The sequence below is a fragment of the Podarcis erhardii genome, assembly GCF_964252035.2.
Source record: "Podarcis erhardii genome assembly, chromosome: 1".
NCBI lineage: Eukaryota > Metazoa > Chordata > Lepidosauria > Squamata > Lacertidae > Podarcis > Podarcis erhardii.
The window spans coordinates 105,756,018-105,779,391 of NC_138497.1; the positions used below are offsets into that span (position 1 = coordinate 105,756,018).

The 23,374-nt window shown below is 42.0% G+C and overlaps 1 protein-coding gene across 6 annotated transcripts in view; it reads left to right on the forward strand.

Moving 5' to 3' along the window:
• The window catches only part of FMNL2 (formin like 2), a 188,430-nt gene that overhangs the window by 81,659 nt on the left and 83,397 nt on the right, over positions 1–23,374 (forward strand). For all 6 annotated transcript variants that reach the window (XM_081871236.1, XM_081871235.1, XM_081871234.1 and 3 more), the window contains exon 2: positions 22,025–22,108. In XM_081871236.1, coding sequence (XP_081727362.1) covers positions 22,025–22,108 — 84 coding nt within the window. The remainder of the gene's footprint in view (positions 1–22,024; positions 22,109–23,374) is intronic.

Genomic DNA, 23,374 nt, shown 5'->3' on the forward strand with positions numbered 1-23,374 from the left:
ATTCAGGCAGAAGCTGCAGTGCAGCCTAATTTCACCTGTAAATAATAATAAAAATAAAAACCCCATATCCTTTCAGCTGTGGTATGAAATTGAATTAGTTTACATACTAGCTATTTCTCTGAAAGATGTCATAAAAGGTAATTGAGTTGTAGGATTAGATGAAGCGGATGATGAGAGGGACTCTAGGCACACTACTGAGCTGATGAAACCCTGGCAATGTTTATACACAGTTCAGGGAAATTCATACCTTGTTGGCACAGCAAATGCTGCCTGGCTGCAGTAATTCAGAGTTGTAAGTGCTTGCATCTTTACTCCACTTCTCTTCTGATGAAATCAGCAGAACGGTGGCATTCAGAAGAGGAGACCATGTTGACTTTTTGTTTTGTTTTGTTTTGTTTAAGAAGAGCTTTGGGAATAGAGCAATTCAGCTAAAGGCTAAACGAACCAAGCAGCAACACAGCACTTCTACACAGTAGGCATTTTCATGTTCATTCCCTCCACAAAAGCCAGATGTGTGCAGTTAAAACTTACTGCCTGGCTAGCATGCACTGCTCATTTTTCTAGGGAAGACCACCTTAGTTACTGTGAATAGAGGTTTTTGTGCTGGGATCTTTGCGCTGTTCCCAGTGACTCATTCTATAGTGGAAAGTGGAATTGGATCTTTAATGGAAAATGTTAAGGCTGAGTTGGATATTTTGTCAGATTCTGCTTTCATCTCAAAAGGTTGCCCTTTGGGAAATGTGGAAATTTCTGTCAATGCCCCCCTCCCTATGTGAAAAATGGAAGCAGCTTCCTGCCCTTTGAGATGTGAGGTTTCTTGTGAAACCCTAAAGCAAGGTTGAGGAGCCTTTTTTCACCACATTCCCTTCCAGATAAGCTTCCGGGGGCCACATGGAAGTGGTGGGTGAAGTGCCAACCGTAGGTGGAGCTATGAAAGTAAATTTTAGCTTTGTAAAGTAGGCTAGTTTGTACACACGCTCATGCATCTCTCTCCCCGCCCCAGATAAGCAAGAGACACTATCAAAGTTCAAAGGCACCTTCCATCCAGACAAAAACATTCAGAATGCCAAGCAGGGTTGAATGTGTCCTGGAGAGAGTATGTGGCCTGGGGAGGGTTGTGAGGACCAGATAGAGAGACACTGGTGGCACATTGGATGAAACCCCCAGGCCTGAGGTTCATTCCCTTTGGGCTGCATGCAGAGTTAGCTGTGTAGAATCTTCAGCCTTGGCTGCTTAGCCACCAGCCATGAAGCTTTTCAAGAGGAAGACACTGTTCAATCCCTGGCCAGATCACTCATGGGCAATCCCCATCCACAATGGGCTCAACAAGTGATGGGAGCAGGAAGTTCCTGGCCATCAATATCAATAGGGCTTCTTTTCAAATAAGCATGTTGGAAGATGACATGGCAGGCTCACCAGATCTTAATTTTGCACAAAACTCTTCTTAGTTAGGTGCCAGAAAACCATACCAATGACCTGCTTCATGATCATCTGTTTACAAAGCCCTTGCAATAGTAGCACGGGGGTTTGGAACAGATGAAGGACATTTGTATGTGTTTTTATCAGTTTTACTGGTAGTTGCTGGCCAGACCAGACTGTGCTATTGCAGTAAGAATTCTAGGAGGCTCAGTCACAGCTGACATGTGTCCTAGTTCTGTTGGACAAGGCGCTTACACCTCAGCTTTTCGTGGATTCTTCTTGTGGTGCTTATGCTTTATGCATGAACGATATGCAACGTATGCTGTGCATTAGGCAGATTTTCATTGCAAACCCATCAGAGTATAAGAGTCTGCCTGCCCAAAAAATTATTAAAAATGCTTTTATGTCTTGGAATACATGCCATGGGGAATTACATTTTTTGAAATTATATTTGCACACCTAATTTTCAGATTTCTCTTTCCTTTATGTCACAGCAAGAGTTCTGCAGTTAGTTCTGATGAATAGTTTCTTGGGTTGTGTGTGTGTGTGTGTGTGTGTGTGTGTGTGTGTTTAGTGTACAGCAGGTGTCTACAAGCTGTGTCCCAATGTAGAATTCAAGGGAAAGGTGAAATCTCCAAAGCTCCTGTTGATTATCCACTGTCATCTGAAGCGTGGTGGGTTGGCATGCTGTTTTCAACTGTTGTGATCCCTCCCCCACCCCAGAGAGGCCTGCCAGGTTGCCTCATTGCTCCCTAACTTGATAGATGTTGATAATTTTAATGCCTGTCTGCAGGTCTAGCAACAGTGTTCCACTGTGCCAGCGAGACATTCCAATACCATGGTGGAGTGTGATTCACAGCTGCATGTGTGTGGTACCTAACTATTAGGGTTATTATAGGGTGAAGCACTACCTGTTAAATAGCAACTATAAACATCCAATATTGGAAAATAAATTTTTGATCCCCCGCTCCTACTTGCATTTGCTATTAGGGGGGAAATCAACAACAGTCCATGCTTTTCACAGGTCTCAGGCACAGCCCAATGACAGAAATTTGCATATGCAAATATCCTGGCCCATCACTGCCCCATAGTGAATTTTCACCCTTAAAGGATTGTATAACCAGTATGAAAAATACTAGCTGCTTGATTCTAGTTTAATAAAGCATAAATATGATTACTTTCTTCACTCCCTTCCTCTTTTGTTTGTTGATAAGGTAATTATTTTGTGACTGCCTGAACCCTATGTTTGTAACCCTTCAACCGTGCTGCAATTACAGGAACAAAATATACAATTAATGCAGTTCAGCAATTTAATCTCACAGTAATTGTAGGTTTATGTGATCTGTGATTTGGAAATTGAACTGAATTTATTGTTCTTGGATTTGGATGGTTATTTAACTCTTCTGTGTTCCCCCCGCAAGGTCATAGTTAATGTAAATGTGTATATTTTGATCAAGTGGATGCTTCTGTGTCAGCTGTATACCAACAGTTTAAAATGGTGATTAATGATGGATGCACCTTATCTCATAGTTTCGTAGAATTCCTTCATGTGATTCTTGTTTGCATAATGGAATGATGATCAACCTAATTCACACTGCAGTTCCATCTGTAGTCAAAGGTTTGTGTGTCTGCTTCTCCTTTCAGGATAACTCTCTTGCATCACACTCAGCATGTGGTCCCCAAATCACTTTTTATATTGTCTACCCTGACTGGGAGCGGCTGTTCAGGTTGTCCAAAAACGAGATCAGCTCTACCTGGAGATCCCAAGGATTGCATCTGTGACCTTCTGCATGCAAAAGAGATTCTCAGTGATTGATCCATGGCCCTTCTAGACAATGCAGCATCACCAACAGATCTTCATCTGAGGATGAATATTTATTTCCAGGAGTTGTAGAGTTGTAGCTTTGTAACATGGTTTACAAAGCTTATTTATTCTCAGGGACATGGAAGAACAAGTGGAGATCATTTTCAACACCAAAGCAGACTAAAAATGCAGGTTGGATTCCTGCTAGTTCCTCATCCTAGATGTCTTTAGGGTTTCTGATCAGGAATCTTCATCCGGGGCTTGCCCCCCCCCCCTTTAAAAGCAATAGCAATGTAAGCACTCAAAAGGAAGTGAAGCTTTCCTTATAAAACTTTGATTCTGTGGACAACAGAGATGGGCTCATTTCATTTTTTAAAAATCATTATTTTGGTTTATAAGTTGTGCATGGAAGTTTCCATACATGATGAAGTCGATAATTTCCAGGTTTGTCTAGTAGCACATGCAGAAACAGAGATGCCTTCAGGCCAGAATGCTGTGTTTTGTTCGGTCATGTTTTCTTTTTTGTTTCAGTTTCGGCAATTTCAGATCACACAGAGTTTCATGTTTGGAGCCCTTTGGACTGTTGTTGTAGGAGCCTGAATTGTACTTTCTTTTACCTTGCAGATTCCAATCGAAAAGGCTGCTTTCAAGCTATTAGCCCAAGCAAACCTCTCTTAGTTTTTTTTTAAAGTTCTCTTTAGGCTGTTATTTGGCAGCTATGTTGCATGGAAAATATTTCTACCCTTTACATGATGATGTCATTTTTAATTAGTAGCGGGTCAATTCTGTGTCCAGGGCAGCTATCAGCTCCATCTGGTACACAGGCTGAGCCCTACCTGCCCGCAGACTGTCTCGCCAGAGTGGTGCATGCTTGGGCTACTGCAATGTGCTCTGTGTGGGGCTACCTTTGAAGGTGACCAGGAAACTACAACTAATCCAGAATGCGGCAGCTAGACTGGTGACTGGGAGCGGTCGCCGAGACCACGTAACACTGGTCTTGAAATACCTACATTGGCTCCCAGTATGTTTCCGAGCACAATTCAAAGTGTTGGTGCAGACCTTTAAAGCCCTAAACGGCCTTGGTCCAGTAAACCTGAAGGAGCGTCTCCACCCCCATTGTTCTGCCCGGACACTGAGGTCCAGTGCCAAGGGCCTTCTGGTGGTTCCCTCACTGTGAGAAGCCAAGTTACAGGGAACCAGGCAGAGGGCCGTCTTGATAGTAGCACCCACCCTGTGGAATGCCCTCCCACCAGATGTCAAAGAGAAAAACAACTACCAGACTTTTAGAAGACATCTGAAGGCAGCCCTGTTTAGGGAAGCTTTTAATGTTTAATAGACTATTGTATTTTAATATTTGTTGGAAGCCGCCCAGAGTGGCTGGGGAAACCCAGCCAGATGGGTGTGGTAGAAATAATAAATTATTATTATATTATTATTATTGTAGTGATGGAGGTAGGGTCAGTATAGAGAGATGCACAAATAGGCTGCAAGCACTGGAACGTTCTGCATAGTAATATCTATCAGAGGAGGTCACCACAGATGCAGCACTGTCTCAATGCTAAGCACGGTTAATAGTCAGCCTTCTTTGGGAAAGTGTGGTCCTTTTCTGTTTTCCTCACTGACGTAAGTAGAGCCCTGCTGGATCTGACTAAAGGCTTATGTAGTCCAGCATCCTGTTCTCCCACTGGCCAGAAAGATGCCCACAGGAGCAGAGCACAGCAGCTGTCTCATGTTCTTCAGCAGCTGGTATTGGGGGCCATGCTTCCTCTGATACTCAAAGTAGCACACGGCCATCATGACTAGTAGCCACTGGTAGTCTTAACCTCCATGAACTTTCCTAAATCCCCTTCAAAGCACTCAAATGGACAGACACTGCTACACTTTGTGGCAACAAGTTTCACAGTATACCCATGTGCTGTGTGAAGAAGGACTTCCTTTAGTTTGTCCAACATTCAACTTCATTTTCTGTTTCCAATTGCAGTATCGTGAGGGAGAAAAACCTCCACAGCATACATAATGGACCTCTCTCATGTCTCCTCCTACTCCCCTTTCCTCTAAACTAAAAAAAAGCCCCAAATGTTGTAACTGTTCCTCATAGGGGAGTTGCTCCATCTCCTTGGCCAGTTTGGTTGCCCCTTTCTGCAGTGGTGGAGCTTCATGCTCCGGCACCGGGGGGGGGGCGGAGAGCAGGTGGGGGCGGGGCTGGCATGCGTCCTGGGGGCGGGGCATACCACTCGTAGGGGCATGGCACACGTCCTGGGGTGTGGCGTCCAGCACAGGTGGGGGGCAGCCGCGATGGCACCCTTCTGGGATTGTGCTGCATGCCTTTTCCTCCGCCAGTACCTTTCTGAATCTTTACCTATCCCTTTTTTGTGGTAAGGCAACTGAACAGTACACCGTATTCCCGATGCGCTCACACCATAGATTTGTATAAAGGGCAGTAATGATACCGTCAGTATACTTTTCCAAGTCATTTTCAATTACGGTTAAGCAGTTCTGGAACATCATTTGTTAACTGTGGCGTGACACAGTGGTTTGAAGAAGGCTTTAGATCCTGGACCCAAGGGCAACTCTGTCGATCTTATCCACAGTTAACACTAGATGCCACGGAACTGCTGAATCATAGTTAAGTAGAAGAATTTCCTGCATGGATAAAAGGGAAGGAGTGGCAGGGCAGAAAAGCATGTTGGTTCCTGGTTTATTAGTGGTGATTAAGAGGGAGCAAGCATAATGCCAGTGCAGCGCTGATGCATAATAGGGAAGAACTTCTGATAAAATAGTGGTCCTTTTGAAAAATGGTCTTCACTCTACTTCTTAAAGTACAAATAAATTGCAGACATACACAGCAGCCAAATGTTTCCCTTATGACTTCTGGTGTGGTCACTGAATGAGCTAGTTCTTTGGAGAGACAAAAGTTACACCCTGACAGAAGTTCTTGGCTTTTGAATGAACTGTTCTCTATCTCCTTTAGCATGAAGATGGTTTTCAGCAGATACTTTTGCTCTCAGTTTCTTCTTCTTCTTCTTCTTCTTCTTCTTCTTCTTCTTCTTCTTCTTCTTCTTCTTCAGCTAGCAAACTGATAAGCTGACAGGAAGGACATTTGCACTGTATGTTCTGTAAACACGTTATGCCAATAAATGTCCTTTAAAAACTCGGAAGTGTTGTTTGGAGAATTGTCTGATCATTTTGTTACTGGGCTATTACTTTCCAGATAACAAAAAAAATCACAAGAACTGCCAAAGCAGAACAATAAAAGACAATATATATATTTTAAAAAACAGACATTCACTTTGTACCAATGTGTGTCAGCAGCGCAGCTATGCGAAAAGGTTTACAAATGCTTGAATTGAACAGGCAGGCACTACAGTAAATACTCCGCAAAACAATACAGAATTGTTTTAGATGCAGAATGAAAAGTAATATGAAATGCACCAGTGTTGCCATTCCCCCCCTTTCCTGCGAAACGTATGTGGAACAATGCCGTCTTCTTCTGCAGCTGCCCACAATATGCATTCCAAAACCTTGTTATCATAGTGGTATTTTGCATGGTGATCTTTATCTTTTTATTTTAAAAAATATTTTTGATCCCACCCCTCTTATAAAACAAACCTTCCCAGTTTTCTTAGATCCTGGGAATTGAAGTAGGTGGAATGCTTGAAAAGGTTTTAAATGCTTTGAGAGAACTCAGAATCATTGCAGACAAGTGTTTTCCCCCTGCCCCAGATGCAGGGAAGAGTGTCTCTTTCAGCATTTTGTAATATGTGTGTGGTAGTGTGTGGGCTTTTCAGCCATGGGTGTAGTGCTTAGGAAGCTGCTCCGTGGATCATGTTGCCGATTTGGAGATTAAATTCCACTCGTTTTTTGGGAAAGCATTGTGCAAGGCATTCCTTAGTGTGCCTATTCTTTTGTGTGAATTCTGCAACCACATGGGCAAGGTAAATTTGTGTGGGCCTTTCCCACCTAATCAACACACTGGGAAATACCTATGTATCGCTCTTTTCTCAGATACGCGCGCACACACAGGAGCCAGAGTTAACAGTGTGCATATGAATGGAACCTACCGTATTTTTCGCTCTATAAGATGCACCTGACCATAAGACGCACCTAGTTTTAGAGGAGGAGAACAAGAAAAAAAAAATTCTCTCCCTCTGTTCAGCGCCTCTCCATACCTGGCGTACACCAGGTGGACTCCCATCCCAGACACTGGCCAGAAGAGCTTAGCTTCAATAAGGTGGCTACATCATGTGATTTCAGATCGTGCCCTGGGACCATGTAACACACAATCTAGCCATACTTTCTGTTTAAGTCACACTTTGCATTATAAGAGAGGAATAGTAAATACTCTTTGCAGTGCAGCTGTTTGTGAACAGAACATTGGGTGTGAACCACTGGTTAAAAGCTATTATGAGATCAGAAGAACTAATCAGAAACCCTCAGTGACAGTTCATCTGTAATATTGAAACAGATTTGATTGCCTGAGATAGTTTATCTCACTCTGTCTGATCTTCCCTAAATAACTCATTAACTTTTAGATTTTGTGGCTTTCCTTTATTGGGATGAAAGTGTATTTGCTTGGAGTTAGCCTTCCAGCAGAAGTGATTCAATACCTAAATAATAATAACAATAATAAATACTCCACCTTGTTGAGCTTTGAAGCTTTTAGAGCATCTCTCTTATAAGTGGTGAATTAATGAGGCTCCAGCATTTCCTATATCTCCAGCCTCTTGGGCTGAATACTGACTTTCAAACAAATTAAGCAGCTGTGGGGTAAAAGTAATTGGCATCTGCCGCTAAAAATGTTCCAGACATTTGAATGCATGAAACCTTGGCGAAGAACGTGTCAAAAAGGATCCTCTCTACCCAGCTAGAGCAAATTAATCTATTCATGCATGAAGCATGTTTGAAGTTGTATCTGCACCTTTTTGCTTGCAACAGATCAACAAACAGTGGTTGCTCAAAAGGGAGTTTATGTAGACATCTGGCCCAGCATGCTGCTGACACCTGAGGGTGGGGTGAGGACAATGCCATGTACGATTCTGGAGTGAGGATGCCAGCAATGCTGTCTTACTGACCCATTCTCCTTGTGCACTTCAACATGTTCAGACCCTCCAAGTGTCCCTATTTTTCAGGGGAGTCCTTGATTTAGAGAAGCTGTCCCAGTTTCTGATTTGATCCTGGAATGTCCCGCTTTTCCTTAAGACGTCCCTATTTTCATTGGAGAAATGTTGGAGGGTATGGACTTATTTGACCCCCGAGCCGCCTGAAGGCAATCCTGCATAGGGAAGTTTTTAAAAAAATGCTTTAATATTTTCTTATATTTTTATATAAGTTGGAAGCCGCCCAGAGTAGCTGGGCAACCCAGTAAGATGTGTTGGATATAAATAGTAAAATTATCATTATGGAATGGGACGAAATGTTGGAGGGTATACATGTGGCAAATGGCTGAACAGGGCTGACGTTCAGCCCGGTAGTGTTTCATGCAGGAATAGTCTTCACTGTCTCTGCCCTTGTTATTATCTCTTCTGTCGAAATCTGTAGAGAAAAAACTATAGACACCCTTTTGACATCTAAAATGAAATTTGAAATGAAACAAAGCAAAAGGAACACACACACACACACACACACATACACACACACACACTTTCTGTGCCTCAAGAGGAAAGTTCATGTTACTGATGAGGAAAGGAACAAAAAATGTCAACATCCACTTAACCAATGGCATGAGCTGACTTTGGAGTTTCAGCATCCTAGCAAACATCTTGGGAATTCCCACTGCGGTAAACTTCCATTTCCTCCTTCTGCCCACAAGGTTCAAAATCTATTATTGTAATGCCTAACTTATCTTGACTTGCCTAATCTTGAACCTTATTCAGGATTTGCAATGTGACCCATTCTGTTACCTTTATAGTCTTTGGACAAATTCCGTATGCCTCGAGATAGCAGGATGGGGTGGAAAGGTTTGTAGCTGACTGTTGTGCTGGAAAAAAATATATATGTGCTTCTTAAGAAATCTGTGGAAACCTATTTTGGTTTTTAAAAGAATGATTAGGTTGGACTTGTTCTCATATAATACACTTCATACTTTTTTGAGATGTTTTATAGTTCAGTTTCTTTCCCTTCACATTTCTATACTACTCCGTTCTCGGGGTGGACACTATGGAGTTATAAATATATGCATAATATATTAAAACTGGGTAAACAAGTAATATGCATCAACACTGAAACCCTATTCCACATACATATGAGCATTTCTAGCTTTAGATTTCTGAAAGTTGTGCTAGTACTTTCAGCAAAGAATAAACCTGAACTTCAGTTCTTTATCACATTGGCTTTGTTCTTGCAGCAGGAGTAAAAGGGAATGTAGAGCTTTTGTTCAATGAAAGGCAGCTTATAGTTCTCCAGTCATTTAAAGTACAGTTCTATTATTTTTAATTGGCACAGTGTAGACATCTGAAAGAAAGGAGAGAACAATCCTTTACTGAGCATGTTCCACATGGCCTTCTTAAGCAACATTGCATTACGTAAAAGTTGAAGAGGCAGTCTTCATGGTTGCAGATTAAAAAATAATAATAATAAGGGGATTGACTGACTCAAGGAACAGGTAATGGGATATAAGAGCCTTTGACCACCAGGTCACCAGTTCAAGTGCAGACCAGATCACAAGTAGCTTAAAGTTGCTACTGGTTGATGGTCATTCAAGTAGCCTAGGAAATACTTGATATTCTGTTCAGAGAAATGCCAGTTCCCTTAAAGCAAGTGAGGGGGAGGGAAATACCAGACCACTAGAACTGAGCAGTTTTTTTGGGTGAGGATTTTTTATTTTCCTAACTGTTCCATTCAGTTGGGTTTGTAACAGAAAAGGAACAAGTCTTATTTTCTTCCAGTTGCACCCCATGCTGGGTAACTGTGTGATGGGATAACATACAGATCCAACCCAAAGCAGACTTACATGCTCAGGTGATCACTAGAATTTGTCACAAAGAAAAAGGTGAGAACACAGAATTCACTCAAAAGATAACTGTATCTAAAGGGTGATTTTGGTTGCAGCAGGAACAACCAAGAGTCTTGTGACACTTTAAAGAATAACACATTTAGTCCAAGAACACTTGTGCCGTAATAAAGTTCATTTCTTTATGTATCTGCAGAAAGAGACTCTAGTCCATGGAAACATGTTTTAGTCTTTAAGGTGCGCCAAGTCTTGTTTCATCTTAAAGACAACATGTGCAGAGGAAAGCATGTCTGATGTTTTTCTCTTTTGCACAATGGAGTTGTGACAGTATTTCCCCCCATAAAAGGTACTTTGGGCTTCTTTTGTACTGTGGGTGTGGGTTTGGCTTTGTGCTTGCTTCTTTGCACAGGCACAGTTTTGATTTAAGCACTAAACAAAATATGTGTCGCCCCAGGGGAATGAGAGCTGAATTTAAGAGGTGCACACAGACCTCTTGTTTCATTCTAACAGGCTGGTTCACTGAGTGGACCATGTACAAGCACAGCAAAGGATGAGGCTGGGTTGTGTTATGCCTTTCATACATGCATGCACTTTCTCAGCTGTTTACCAGTTTTGTACAGTGGTACCTTGGGTTACATACACTTCAGGTTACAGACTCCGCTAACCCAGAAATATTACCTCGGGTTAAGAACTTTGCTTCAGGATGAGAACAGAAATCATGCTGCGGCGGTGCGGTGGCAGCAGGAGGCCTTAATAGTGGTGCTTCAGGTTAAGAACAGTTTCAGGTTAAATAAAGAACTCCAGAATGAATTAAGTACTTAACCTGAGGTACCACTGTCCATCAGGCCAATTGTGCCAGAATGATGGTTAGTGAACAGCAGGGATGGCCTTCTAGTTGTTGTTGGACTCCTCTGCCCTTCAGTCCCAGCTAGCTTGGCCAATTGTCAGGATGGTAGCATAGTCAAAAAAACTTTTGGAGGGCTAAAGGTTAGGTAAAGGTAGGTGATGCCACTTGGTCCAGAATTTCCTTTCAGCTTAATTGTCCACAATAAATAGCAGGGATTTTTTAAAATGTGGAGTTCCTCACAGGATGTTTTGTATTATTCTAGATCTTCATTCAGAGTGGGAGTTGGGTCAGATTGTGGTGAAGAGATGTGAATTGTAAAAGGAATCTCTTGGACCCTCCAGAATAAGGAAACCTTTCTGTCAATTTCTTTCCTCTGTCAAAGTGGCAGAGTGACATCTTTGGTGTGAAAGCTTGCAGGCTTGCAGCTGCACCAATTTATCTCACATGAAAGTGTGAACCAGTAAATTACCATTCTCTCTCTCACTTGCTTTGTATAATGTGTATATCAGATCTGTCCTATGAAAGGATGCTGATACATGTTTGCGATGCTGAACTGCTTGATAAAGGTGTGGCATCATATTTCATGAAGAAAAAGGGAGGGCGTAGGCAGAAAGGTTCCCAAGAACAAAGAAACGAATTACAAAAGCTTGAGAAAGATTGACCTTGTGATATCAATTCGTGATCCTGGATTTACGTTAAATGAGTGTGTTGCTAAATCATGCAAATCATATTCTGCTAACTAAGCAGTAAAGCATATGCCATATGCCAGTTATTTGTTTTGGTTTTTTAAAAATAGAAACAGGCCTGCAAACTTTTTTTAGAGAGTGGAATATCTTCTAAGGTTTTCATCTATTCTCAAGAAAGAAGACAGCTCTCAGGGTGTAACACAAACCAGAACCTACTTACAACCACATATCACTTACACTTTTTCAGAAACTTTGCTAAAGTCAAAATAATTTTTATCCACCTCATTCTTGCAACCCTGATAACCTGATCAAATAAAGGTATAATATTACCTTACCACGATTTATTCTTGACAAATCTGTTCTTGCTCCTACTAATCACTGCATTGCTATCAAGCTACTTAGAAATCTACTGCTATATCTTGTCCTAATATTGAAGTCAGACTAACTAGTCTGCAGTTCCTCAGAACTTCTTTGTTCTGCCTTTCAGAGATTGGGATGTTTGTCTTTCTGCAGTCCCACAGCTGTCTCTTGTCACCAGCTGTTCAGAATGCTTTAAGAAGAAAATGATAGAGGTTTTCTAAGTACACCAGGAAGTTCAAATAACAACACCACACATGCTCTGTAGGATGTAGACCACTCTCTTCATCAGCCCCAAACTTCTTTTCATATACACTATAGTACAGCTCTGTATGTTCTCTGCAGGCATGACAATCATGTTTTTCCAACATTCACATTTGTAGACTTGAGTGGTGGGGTCCAACACTGCCTCTGGCTTCTGAGACTGGTTGGCTAAAGATTAAAAAGAGGCTTTTATGTGCATTCAGCTTTCTGTGTAGCGGGGCTTTCCAAATCTTGTTCTGGATAAGTAGATATAAGCAGATGGGACCAAACACACCATCGCTCTTCTTCATACATTTTGTATACACACAAAGAGAAGGTCTGAAAAGGGCTTATAGTGCTACATTTTGTATACACACAAAGAGAAGGTCTGAAAAGGGCTTATAGTGCTACATTTTAATTGGACTCACATTCTCCCACCCACAACCTTTTGCCTGTCAAGAGCTCTCTCCTATTTCATTTTCCATAGACCAGGGGTGGCTAACCTTTAGTCCTCCGGGTATTGCTGAATTACAACTGCTACCATCCCTGACCATTGTCCATGCTGGTTGGTTCAGTAACATCTGGAGGGTTCGCAGGTTAGACACCCTTGAAATAGACAGACTTGCTAGCTATGATGAGATCTTCCAGCTGGCCACTGCTAAAGATGGCCTCCTTTGGACCCAGAACATGTAGATAAATAATAATGAAAGTATGTGGAGAGGGAAATCCATGCTTCTCACCTACATTCCTGGCAACAGCTGGAGGGGATTTTGAGGCTCTCAGCATGATGGTGGATCTCAATGAGATAAGTATTTCCTTTATGTTTGGATGGCTGGGTTGTGGATCACTTACCAGGAGAGCCATTTGGGGTGAATGAATGTGCAGCATCCCTAGTGCAGCTTGAACCGTATAACCTGCAAAATGCTTAAAAAATTAAGTAGCTGAATCACAGTTGGCAAGCACTGGGTAGAGAGTGAAGGAAAACAGTGGCAGAGCTAACTGAATATTCATTGTCTCACCTCCTGTTAAAATGGAGTTCAACATGGCACTGAGCAGCAAAGCTCTGCTTTTGGTGAGCTTTTGACTGATTGAGGGGGTGGACTTTAAAATGTGGCATGGATACAATGATGCTTTGGCCTTCGTCCAGATGGATGTAGCCTTCCCCAACTCCTGAGATGACATAACACTGCTTTGTAGGAAACAGAAAGTGTTTGTATCCGCACAATACTGAGTGGGATGTATGAGTTCAGCCAACATGGGTCGCGCTCCTCTGGCTTAGACTTTTACTCTCTGGATACCAAGAGTTGCATGGAAAGTAGAGGGAGGCAAGCTGATTGTACTGCATGTAGGAGAGGATACTTTCCCACCCCACTATCTGTGTGGATAGTTTAGGTGCATAGTGTCCCTAGAATATGGCTGCTGAGTGGTCAGTGTGGTGTCAATAGTTAACGTGACTGTTTTGCTTTTGTGGATGTGGGCAAGAGGTGGTCAAAAGACCATTCTCCTCCCCCATGGTACCCATTCTCTACAGCTCACAAGGGGACATAGTTCTGCCTGAAATATACTAGTCTCCTGGGAAGCAGACACATATAGGTTTCCTCTCTTGCAAGCAAAATGAACTCATTACTATAATATCCAACAGAGTGAGCTCACTCTTGGGTTTGCAGACCAAAACTGTCTAGCACTATTTAGTAGCATCAGGCACAGCAGTCTAGCACTCCAGAAGGGGTGAATTGGTGCAATCCATAGATTGCATCCAATCCAATGCAGGAAAGTAAATGTATGTGTGGCTTCACGTCAAAACTTGTTTCTATGTTTGCTCCATTGGTTCCTTTGAGTGGTTCAGGCAGAATGCTTCTGTACATTGCTGCTGGGGTAGAGTGCCTCTTAAGGTTTCCTCTATTAAAGTGCAGTTATGATGCTTGCCATGGTCATTTGGATTAAGGCAGCCTTTCACCTTTGCTGTTTTCTCTGCTGGTATAAGATGCTTCTAGCCAGTTTTGTACAATTCTTCCCTGGCACTGGAGCCCCATATAACACAGCTCATTATGTTCCGTAGGTCACCTCAACCTCTGGAAGATGCTTTCCTGGGAGTATGAGGGGAAGGGGAAAAACCATTGCATGGATGTGACTCCTTTCATGCAGTGTTTGATACGTTACAGTTCCATAGTGATAGCTCTGTTGTGACATACAAAACCTTTTATGAACAGATTGAAGTGAAAATCATGAAAATGTGTAGTTGTATAGTCTGTAATGTATAGTCTTCAATCATGTGGTGTCATTTGGGATATATATCAGTGTGGTGGTCTAAGAGTCTTCGGTTCAGTGTTGTAATAAATTTGAAGCCTTTGGGTGATTACATTTCAATCACTTTTCTAACGTTTCCTTTCTAGTTTCCAATCTGTGATCATAATTTACCTAAAGCTTTGTAAATATGAGATGCGAATAAATCAAATGAAAGGCACTGTTTGGCAATTAGTATAAGACCACAAACAGGGGGAGTGGAAAGAAGTAGTGTGTTCATTTAACTAGAATTTAATTAGGAAGATACAGACCAATGGTATGTGCTATGAGACCCATTGGCAGCTGTTTACAAGGCCTCATGCTAACAAACAGAGGAGTTATAATACTGCTGACATATAAAAACATTTTCTGTGCTATCCTAGATAACTACTTCTTCTGCAGTCCCCAACTTTTCTTTGGTCTGCAGACACAGGGTACCGGAGAAAATAGAAGTAACAGTAGTTGTAGAAAAGAATTAATGTGATGCCAGTTTTATTTAGTGCCCTTTCAAAAGGTACAGTCATGGGGAAAAGAAAGTACACCCTCTTTGAATTTTGTGGTTTTACATATGAGGACATAATAACAACCATCTGTTTCTTATCAGGTCTTAAAATCAGGTAAATACAACCTCAAATGAACAACAGCACATGACGTACTACACTGTGTCATGATTTGTTTAACAGAAATAAAGCCAAAATGGAAGAAACCACGTGTGAAAAACTAAGTACACCTTGTGATTGTAGAACCACCTTTAGCAGCAATAGCTTGAAGTAATCCTGAAAATAAATGGAAATGAATGTTTTATAAGAGAAAAGAACGTTCACCTTCATCCCATGGGAGGAATGGCTCAAGAGAACTTTTCTTCCTGAAATCAGTCTTAACCACAATTTCATTGTCTCCTGTTCCTGTTGTGTGTGAATCCTGAGGACTGAACCCACATTAAATAATGCTCCTGTGGTGTTCAGCTTAACAAATGCTCTCAGTAGTAATGTTATAAGTGGTATTTGGTTGTCTTTCTAGAGGTGAGAATGAGTTCCCTATTGTTAAAGTGACCTTTAGGTGTTTATAAGAAAGGGTGTGAGTAGCCTCCCAGAAATCTGATCAGGTCTACTCAATTCCCCTCTATGTAGCCTCTGGACTCCTTATTTCTGTATGGTAAAATCAGGTGCAGTGAAGTGAGAATGAACAGACACAATCTAGTAACCTATTATTAAATGATGGCTACATTCCAAAGTCAGACCAAACATTCCTTCTTTAATCCTGGCCACATCCTGCACAACTAAGCATCCGGTAAGCTTTTTATTGTTCTATATCAGTGTGTAAATGCAACATGTCATCACGGGTGATGAAGAGGTGAGAACACGAAAAGCAGCTGTCCGGACTCCAAATTCTACCTCCCTTAGCAAGGTTTGGCACTCCTAATTCTATGCTCTGTGCATAGCTGCTTCTAAGATCAGGAGTAAAAGATTCCTCAGATAGCTTTTTTAATATTGCACTTTTTTCTGTTTAAAAGTGACTGCAGCTAGGGTGTCCACAATTCCATAAAGGATATGGTAAACATGTCATTTTAAGTTACCTCAAACAGGACAATGTTTGCAGGATGATTTTCCTATAGAGTTGGGAGATGCAGCACCTGTTGAACATCTGTCTTCCTTGGAGTTGTTTTTTTTTTAACAGCAAGAAAATCCAATCTCTTATGGAATTTTGCTCCCTTTAGGTACAAGCCAAAAGGCTATTAAATCTACTATTGCTATTGCAATCACACACAACTCTTGGATTCTGTCAGAAGTAAAAAAAGGGGAACTATCAGAAGCAAAAATTAAATTATATTATAATGTGTGTGTGTGTGTGTGTGTGTGTGTGTATGCTGAGCTACTTGGCTAGCATGACAGAAACATTGGGATAATAAGACATGAAATATATGCATGTAAATCACATCAGGGAAAAGTAGCTATTAACTGCTTGTAAGGAAACTTTGTCATAATTTTTGTTTGCCTGATGGAACATTCTTCTCCTGTGTGCTGTTCTGGGAATTCTCCTGCCCTCTGGCAATTTGGTAGGGGTATGAGGTGAGGGAGGGGGAACCGTGTCGCGCTGGAACTATAAAATATGAAGAGCTGTTTCACTCATTACAAAATTCCTTCATGCAAGATACTACTATGTAGGAATTAAGCTGCTATCCCCATTAAGATGACCAGGCATGTGACAGCAATGATTCACCAGAACAGAAGCTAACATATTTCTTGGGGAAGCTCGTGTTATTTTTGGATGCATGCAAATGGAATTGTCACAAATTAATCTGGGGAGCTAATGATAATGTTGGATGTTTAAAAAAAGCCATTACCCAGAAAGAATCTGGAAGCAGTTGTAAAGCTCCTCATTTCAAATCAAAATGTGAAAAAAAGAATATGGCTGTATTATACATATGGCATACTTTTCATATAAGTGTCAACTTCACTGTGTGTGTGTTGTTGTTTTTTAAATATGAATTTACTAGAGTCATAGGAGGAGAAGATAATTCTTACGTGGCCAGAACCCCATCATAATTTTGTTTTGGTGTCAACAGAAAGTGACATGAAAAGTATATGTCAGTGATTCTGAATCGTCTTAAAGTTCATAGCATTTCTAAGCTGCAGATTTGACTGAGTTCTGAGACGAAACTCTCTTCCTAGCCTTGTACCACTCCTAAGATCACAGTTCAAGGTGATTTAGCGGGTCGGTTGCCAATAGCAATGTTTTACATAACCCTGGATCTTTGTATAGTCTTGGAATGCAATTTAGATTCTCCTCCACTAGGAAGGATTAAAAGAAGGCCTCTCAGCAAAAACATACATATAAAGAACTCCAGGTTTTTTGTTTTTTAAAAATACACCAAGAGCAAGAGCAAGCGATGGAAAAGAAGTGGGTGGGAAGAGATATGTAAAGGAGGCTTGCATTGCTATTGTTCCAGTCTTGCATCTATCGTGTAGGTTAGCAGTTGGAATGGAGAAAAAAGGCATATTTGTGATTTCAAAACAAGGTAGAACAAGAACAGTGGCCTGAAGGGAAAACATTTGCAAGAGAGGAAAAAAAGCCAAGGAATATCCTTGCACAGGAAAGTGGAAAGCACCAGAGAGAAGAAATGAGTCACTTGCTGGGGTGATAGAATGAGCAATTCTGCAAAAAGGCAGGTGAGAGTTAGGAATGCTAATGTTTCCTGCCTAGCATGTAACTAGATCATAGGACAGGGAAGGTCCTGGAAGCTGTGACAAATAGGGTGGATTTCTGATGCAGTGCTAACCTGCTAGTTCCATTTTGAAAGTAGGAGAATTTGAAGGGAAAGCCAACTGTGTTGAGTTTTCTCTGCTTGCGGGAAAACCTGGCTGATAGGTTTTATAGAAAACCTATAATGAGGTCAGTCTCTGAAGTGACATTCTGCAGTTGTAATGTTGAGTGAAGGAGACGTTTTCTTGTGAACAGATATGGCCCTCCAGAGGTTTCTGGACTCCCAACTTCCATCAGCCCCAGCCAGCATGGCCAACAGTAAGGGACGATGGAAGTTGTGGTTCCAACAACATTCCATCAGAAGCTTGCAAAACAAGACAGTGAAACTTACAGGGTGATTCCAAGCAATAATTGGAAGTAAATCCCTAAGAATATGTGCTTAGAACTGCAGCTTCAGATGTGTTTCACTTATTCTGTAGACTCTGTCTATAGAGGTGCAAACCAGGGTTTGTCACCAAGTACAATCACCAGGTAGCTGCCGGTATACCTGGTTTGCAGCACACATAGACCCTGTCTATGTTTTACATGTGCAGGTGTAAACACATCTAAACAAAATTAATGCATGTGGTGATCCTGTAACCCAGAGTGGCCATGTCTTTGAGCCTCAGGAAGCCCAAGATTGAACTATTTTTTGAGCCTGAGAAGGTACAGTCAAAAGGAGACTGTTGCCTCATCCATTCACTTTGCTGCGGGTTGTGTTGAGTGAAGCAGGGCTCTGTGAACTGCAGCCAGGTTATCTTTCAGTTGGAGGAGGTGATTACAACACAGTACAGCATGACTAGCAAATGTTACACAATCCCAGCACACTTAAGCATGCGGTGTAATTACAGGAAGGAGGACAAGTCACACCATAGACATCTCCAGGGTAGACCATGAATCATTTATGACAATGCAAAAGGAGAGGTGAGGATTTCTTGGTAGGATTGCAAGGAATTAGCCTTCCACAGAAGGGAGAAGAAAGTTGCAATTGTGATGCTAATAAAATGGTGATTTAGGCAGAAAGAGCAAGCCTGGATCTGCTCTCAAAAGCAGAAATAATAAAAGAACCCGCATTTTTGAAGCAGTTGGTAGATTGTTTTTTATTAGCTGAGCATCTAAAGCAGGGCTGTAAGTACTTGGTGCCCCACTTCACTCTGAAGAAATATCAACTGCCCCAGGCATGTAGACAAGTGCTCCCTCCAGGCTGGAAAGAGTCCTTTATGGCACTGTAGTGGCTGCCATGTCTCCTTTTCCTTTTGATCTTGGGAGAGGCAATAGGCAAGTTTTGTAAAGGGTGTTGTGCAAAGCTTCTCTACATCAAGCGTAGCCACAATGTTGACTTAGACACCTTACAGGTACTAGGGAGCTAATTGTTTACAGTTATTGTTGAGTCACATGAATTCTTCCGCTTTGGAATTTCAACATTCTGGCAATACCAGGAATGCCACTCATTGCACTCCTGGCTGTATGAAGGCATGACATTGAAAGTCACAGTGAGCCATTACAAATGGGATTAAACGTTTTGGGTTCTTTCCCCCCACCCCACCCTACTCCTTTTGCCACTTAGCATCCTAGAAATTAAATAATAATAATAATAATAATAATAATAATAATAATAATAATAATATAATAATGTGATATCCTGGTAGGTGTAAAGTTGAATGAAAGTGACTTTTCCTCAAGAGCACCAGCACAGAAGCTTGCAAAACATGGTGGAAAAGAATAGTAGGTCGGAACCTGGGATCTGTTGTGAAATGACTACAGTTCTACATTCACAACTTTTGATAACTTTCTCTCCAGTTCATTCCCATTTCCAACTCCTAAATGAGATACGCCCATGATTTGTTTATTTGCTTTCAATGCGTGTAACTAAATTGTATTGCTATGAATAGACAATACTCTGTGTAGCATTTCGTTTACCCATTTGTATTTTACTAGGTACCTGGAACAATTTGGGAGTTAGCTTCTGCTTGATGTAGTAGTTGCAATGTAAACAAGCTTCATGCTAATTTTATTACAGTAAATAGTGGCATAGCAGCGTATGCATATTGAGTTCAACATCGCTGATTTTCTTGTGCTCTGTTAGGTACTTGGTAGTGGCAGCAGAGAGATCCTACCTTTTGAAATCTTAAGATGTGAGGCTGCCCTGAAGTCATTGACTGTAGCCAAGCACCATTTCCCCCTGTTTTGAAAAACCTCCCCCCCCCCAATCTTTTCAAATATTTTGTTAGTGCTGATTGTCAGCCATCATTTCCAATTCATTGTGTTACCTTTATATGAGAAGGGCCATATCACTATGGGCACAGATTAGAGCCCAAGTATGTAAATTATCTCCTTCAGTTTGCATGCAGTGACATTTTAAAAATCAGAATGTTGCCCTGCTGTTACAACAGAATAGCACTTCATTAGCATTTTAATGACATTTCAAGGTTTATTTTTAAAAGAGAGGTTTTAAACTGTAGGCCTTCATTTATGCCTTTAGGTAAGAGAGGAGGAAAGCTCACTCTGTACGGATTATGATTCTTACCTACACTTACATCTCAGGACTTTGCAATGAATGCTCTACTTGCAACAAATATTTTTAAACTATATTACGGAGGCTGTTGGCTGATACCTGATATAGTATCAGGAATGCCGCTTTTTCTGGCAGGGCTGCTGTGTCTCTTAACAGCTGTACCGCAGGCAGAAATTCAACAGTTGAAGCTTTGGTTCGTGTGATGTTGATGCTGAGTTACAACAGGGCAGGTTACATCTGAAAGATATAATACTATGGGGATAGATCAGTTGGTAGAGCACAAGACTCTTAATCTCAGGGTTGTGGGTTTGAGCCCCAAGTTGGGAAAGTTTCCTGCACGGTCCCTTCCAACTCTACAATTCTTTGATCCTATGATATGATTCTACAAGTATAGTTAAATCATGGGTAGGCAACCTAAGGCCCAGGGGCCGTATCTGGCCCAATCGCCTTCTAAATCCGGACTGCAGATGGTCCGGGAATCTGCATGTTTTTACATGAGCAGAATGTATGCTTTTATTTAAAATGCATCTCTGGGTTATTTGTGGGGCATAGGAATTTGTGCACCCCCCCCCCAATAGTCCGGCCCCCCACAAGGTCTGAGGGACAGTGGACCGGCCCCCTGCTGAAAAAGTTTGCTGACCCCTGATAAATAAAGCCCACCCTACCCAAAATGGATGCAGGGAATGTTTGTTATATATGTATATATTTCAAAACATTTAAATGCTGCTTGATTGCAATAAAAGCTCAAAGCGGTTTATTTTATATCTGCCTGCTATGCAGCTGGAGGCCTGCCAGGGGGGAAAATTGTCATTTCCACTCAGTTAAGTCCTGCAAAGGATCCTGTCCGTTCATTGTGAAATGTGCTGTTTTATTTTGGTATCCTTTAAATCAAGGGTGGGGGACTTCAGGCCTGCAGGCCAAATGCTGCCCTCAAGGTGTCTCTTTTTGACCCTTGAACTTTTTCCAGGCCACACCCTCCCCATTCTACTTCGCACCTCAGGGTGTTTTTGATTGGCCAGAGTGTGTCTTGGAAGCTAATGCTTCTCGCTGGTCTGGATGGTAGATAGAGAGGGATCAGTGTGTGTTGTGTGTGTGTGTGTGCGCGCGCGCATGTGCGCAGAAACAGTTGTCTGTTAGCTGCAACAGGTTAACACGGCTTCTCTTCTGGAAGTTATGTACCTAGTGTGTTGGTGGCAATATAAACATAAATAATAATAAGTAGTATAAATAAGTAACTGCACTGCCTTAATGTGCATTGAATATAGCATTCTACTTTGCATACTCCTTTATTTATACTGCTGGGGCCATACAGTTGTACAAGTGCTGCAGCAATTAAGGTGTGCACATGTGGCAGAGGAGGGGGAGACAATTGCCATGAATCACCGGCGACTCTTCTATCCTGTTCTGGTTCACGTGAGAAACCTCTGAATCTTGACCAAGTCTGGATTGATTCCCCTTGGGGAGGGAAAAAGTGCCTTATTTGGTCCAACTCTTCCCTGGCAATTCTTGTTTCAACATCCTTTTTTGTGGAATGCTGTGGATTAACTCTGTTAACCGAGAATTCAAAGGAAAACAATTAACGTTAATTGCAACCACATTGTTATGGTCTGTTCACATCAGACCTCTCAAACCTTAAGCCTGCTGTGGTCACCCATGTTTGCTTTCTCTTTCTCCGCAGAATGCAATGAATTTGCCTCCTGACAAAGCAAGGCTACTTCGACAGTACGACAATGAGAAGAAGTGGGAGCTGATCTGTGATCAGGTAAGTGTGACAACCAATAAGTTCCTTAAGGCTGGTCTTACAAACACTGTCCCTATGCCATGATAGTAGATGCCTAGGAAGCTGCCTTATACAGGACAGACTCTTCATTCATCTGGTCTGGTATCTGCCATTCTGACTGGCTGCAGCTCTTCAGATCTAGAGCAGCTCTTTTAAAGTGCTGAGGATTGAACCTGGTACTTTTCTCCATGCAAACAAGACCAATGCTCTCATTAAGTCTCTTAAAATGTTGGGGTAGCTGAGAACAGAAATGGAATGGGTTGTTTCTGCTGGCAGAAGACTTCTAACATAGGATTGATTCATGCAACCTCTTGAGTGTATGGTAGCTGTGAGAAAAGCCTGTGTATGTGGCTTCTAGTCTCTGATGATCCAGTTGTGTGCACCCGCTGCTGTGCTCAATATTCAATATTTCCCCACTTTTGTTGCACCTCAATCCAGACACCTCTTTTTGAGCACCCGGGATGTGTGATTTGCCAGTGATGGCCAGGAGTAATAAAAGTGCCATGACTGTGAAAAAGCCAAGGGAAAAGATGCAAATCTTTGGGCTCTAAACCCACGTGAACTGCATTAGCTCAGACTGTAGGGCAGGCCAGTTGTAAACCCTCATTGAAAGGATCCTCTCTATCTGTATTTTAGAGCATATGTATTTTATTTCCCCTTTCCAACACTTTTCTTATTGTTGATTGATATGATACAGGATATGGACAGGGTAGCTTTCTAAGCTTTGGCATAAAATGCAATAGATTAAATGGTTTGCTTGACCTGAGTAGAAACAAGATAGGTTCTGTCTATTTCTTGGTAGACACAATTCCAGGTTGCAGCGTCCTGAACCGAACCACGGGTTACCTGGAGGCAAGTCCTGCTGGAGTGAATACTCCCACAGCAGATGTTAGCGTGCAGGCCAACAAGTCGAAAGTCCACTCAGGCCAAATTCCCACCTCTGCAGCCGATCCAGGGGTCAGGGCACCTGGAGGTCAGTCCCACAAAAGAATAGTCTCCCAGAGTTCCCTGGAACATCCAAGCCATGGTCCAACCAACGTGGCAAGTTGAGCAGACGCAGCACCTCAGCTCTGCTTCCCTTTTGTACGTTGCCTGCTGATTGCGGCATCTGGGTTTGACGGGGCAGGTGACCCTCACCTTTTCCAGGCTCACTCCAGCTGAGGAATCACACACATCCTCCCAGGGCTAGCGAGCCCTACCTGACCAGCTAGGCAGCTGGGCTGTGGGCCTTTGCCTGCCTCAGCTTCC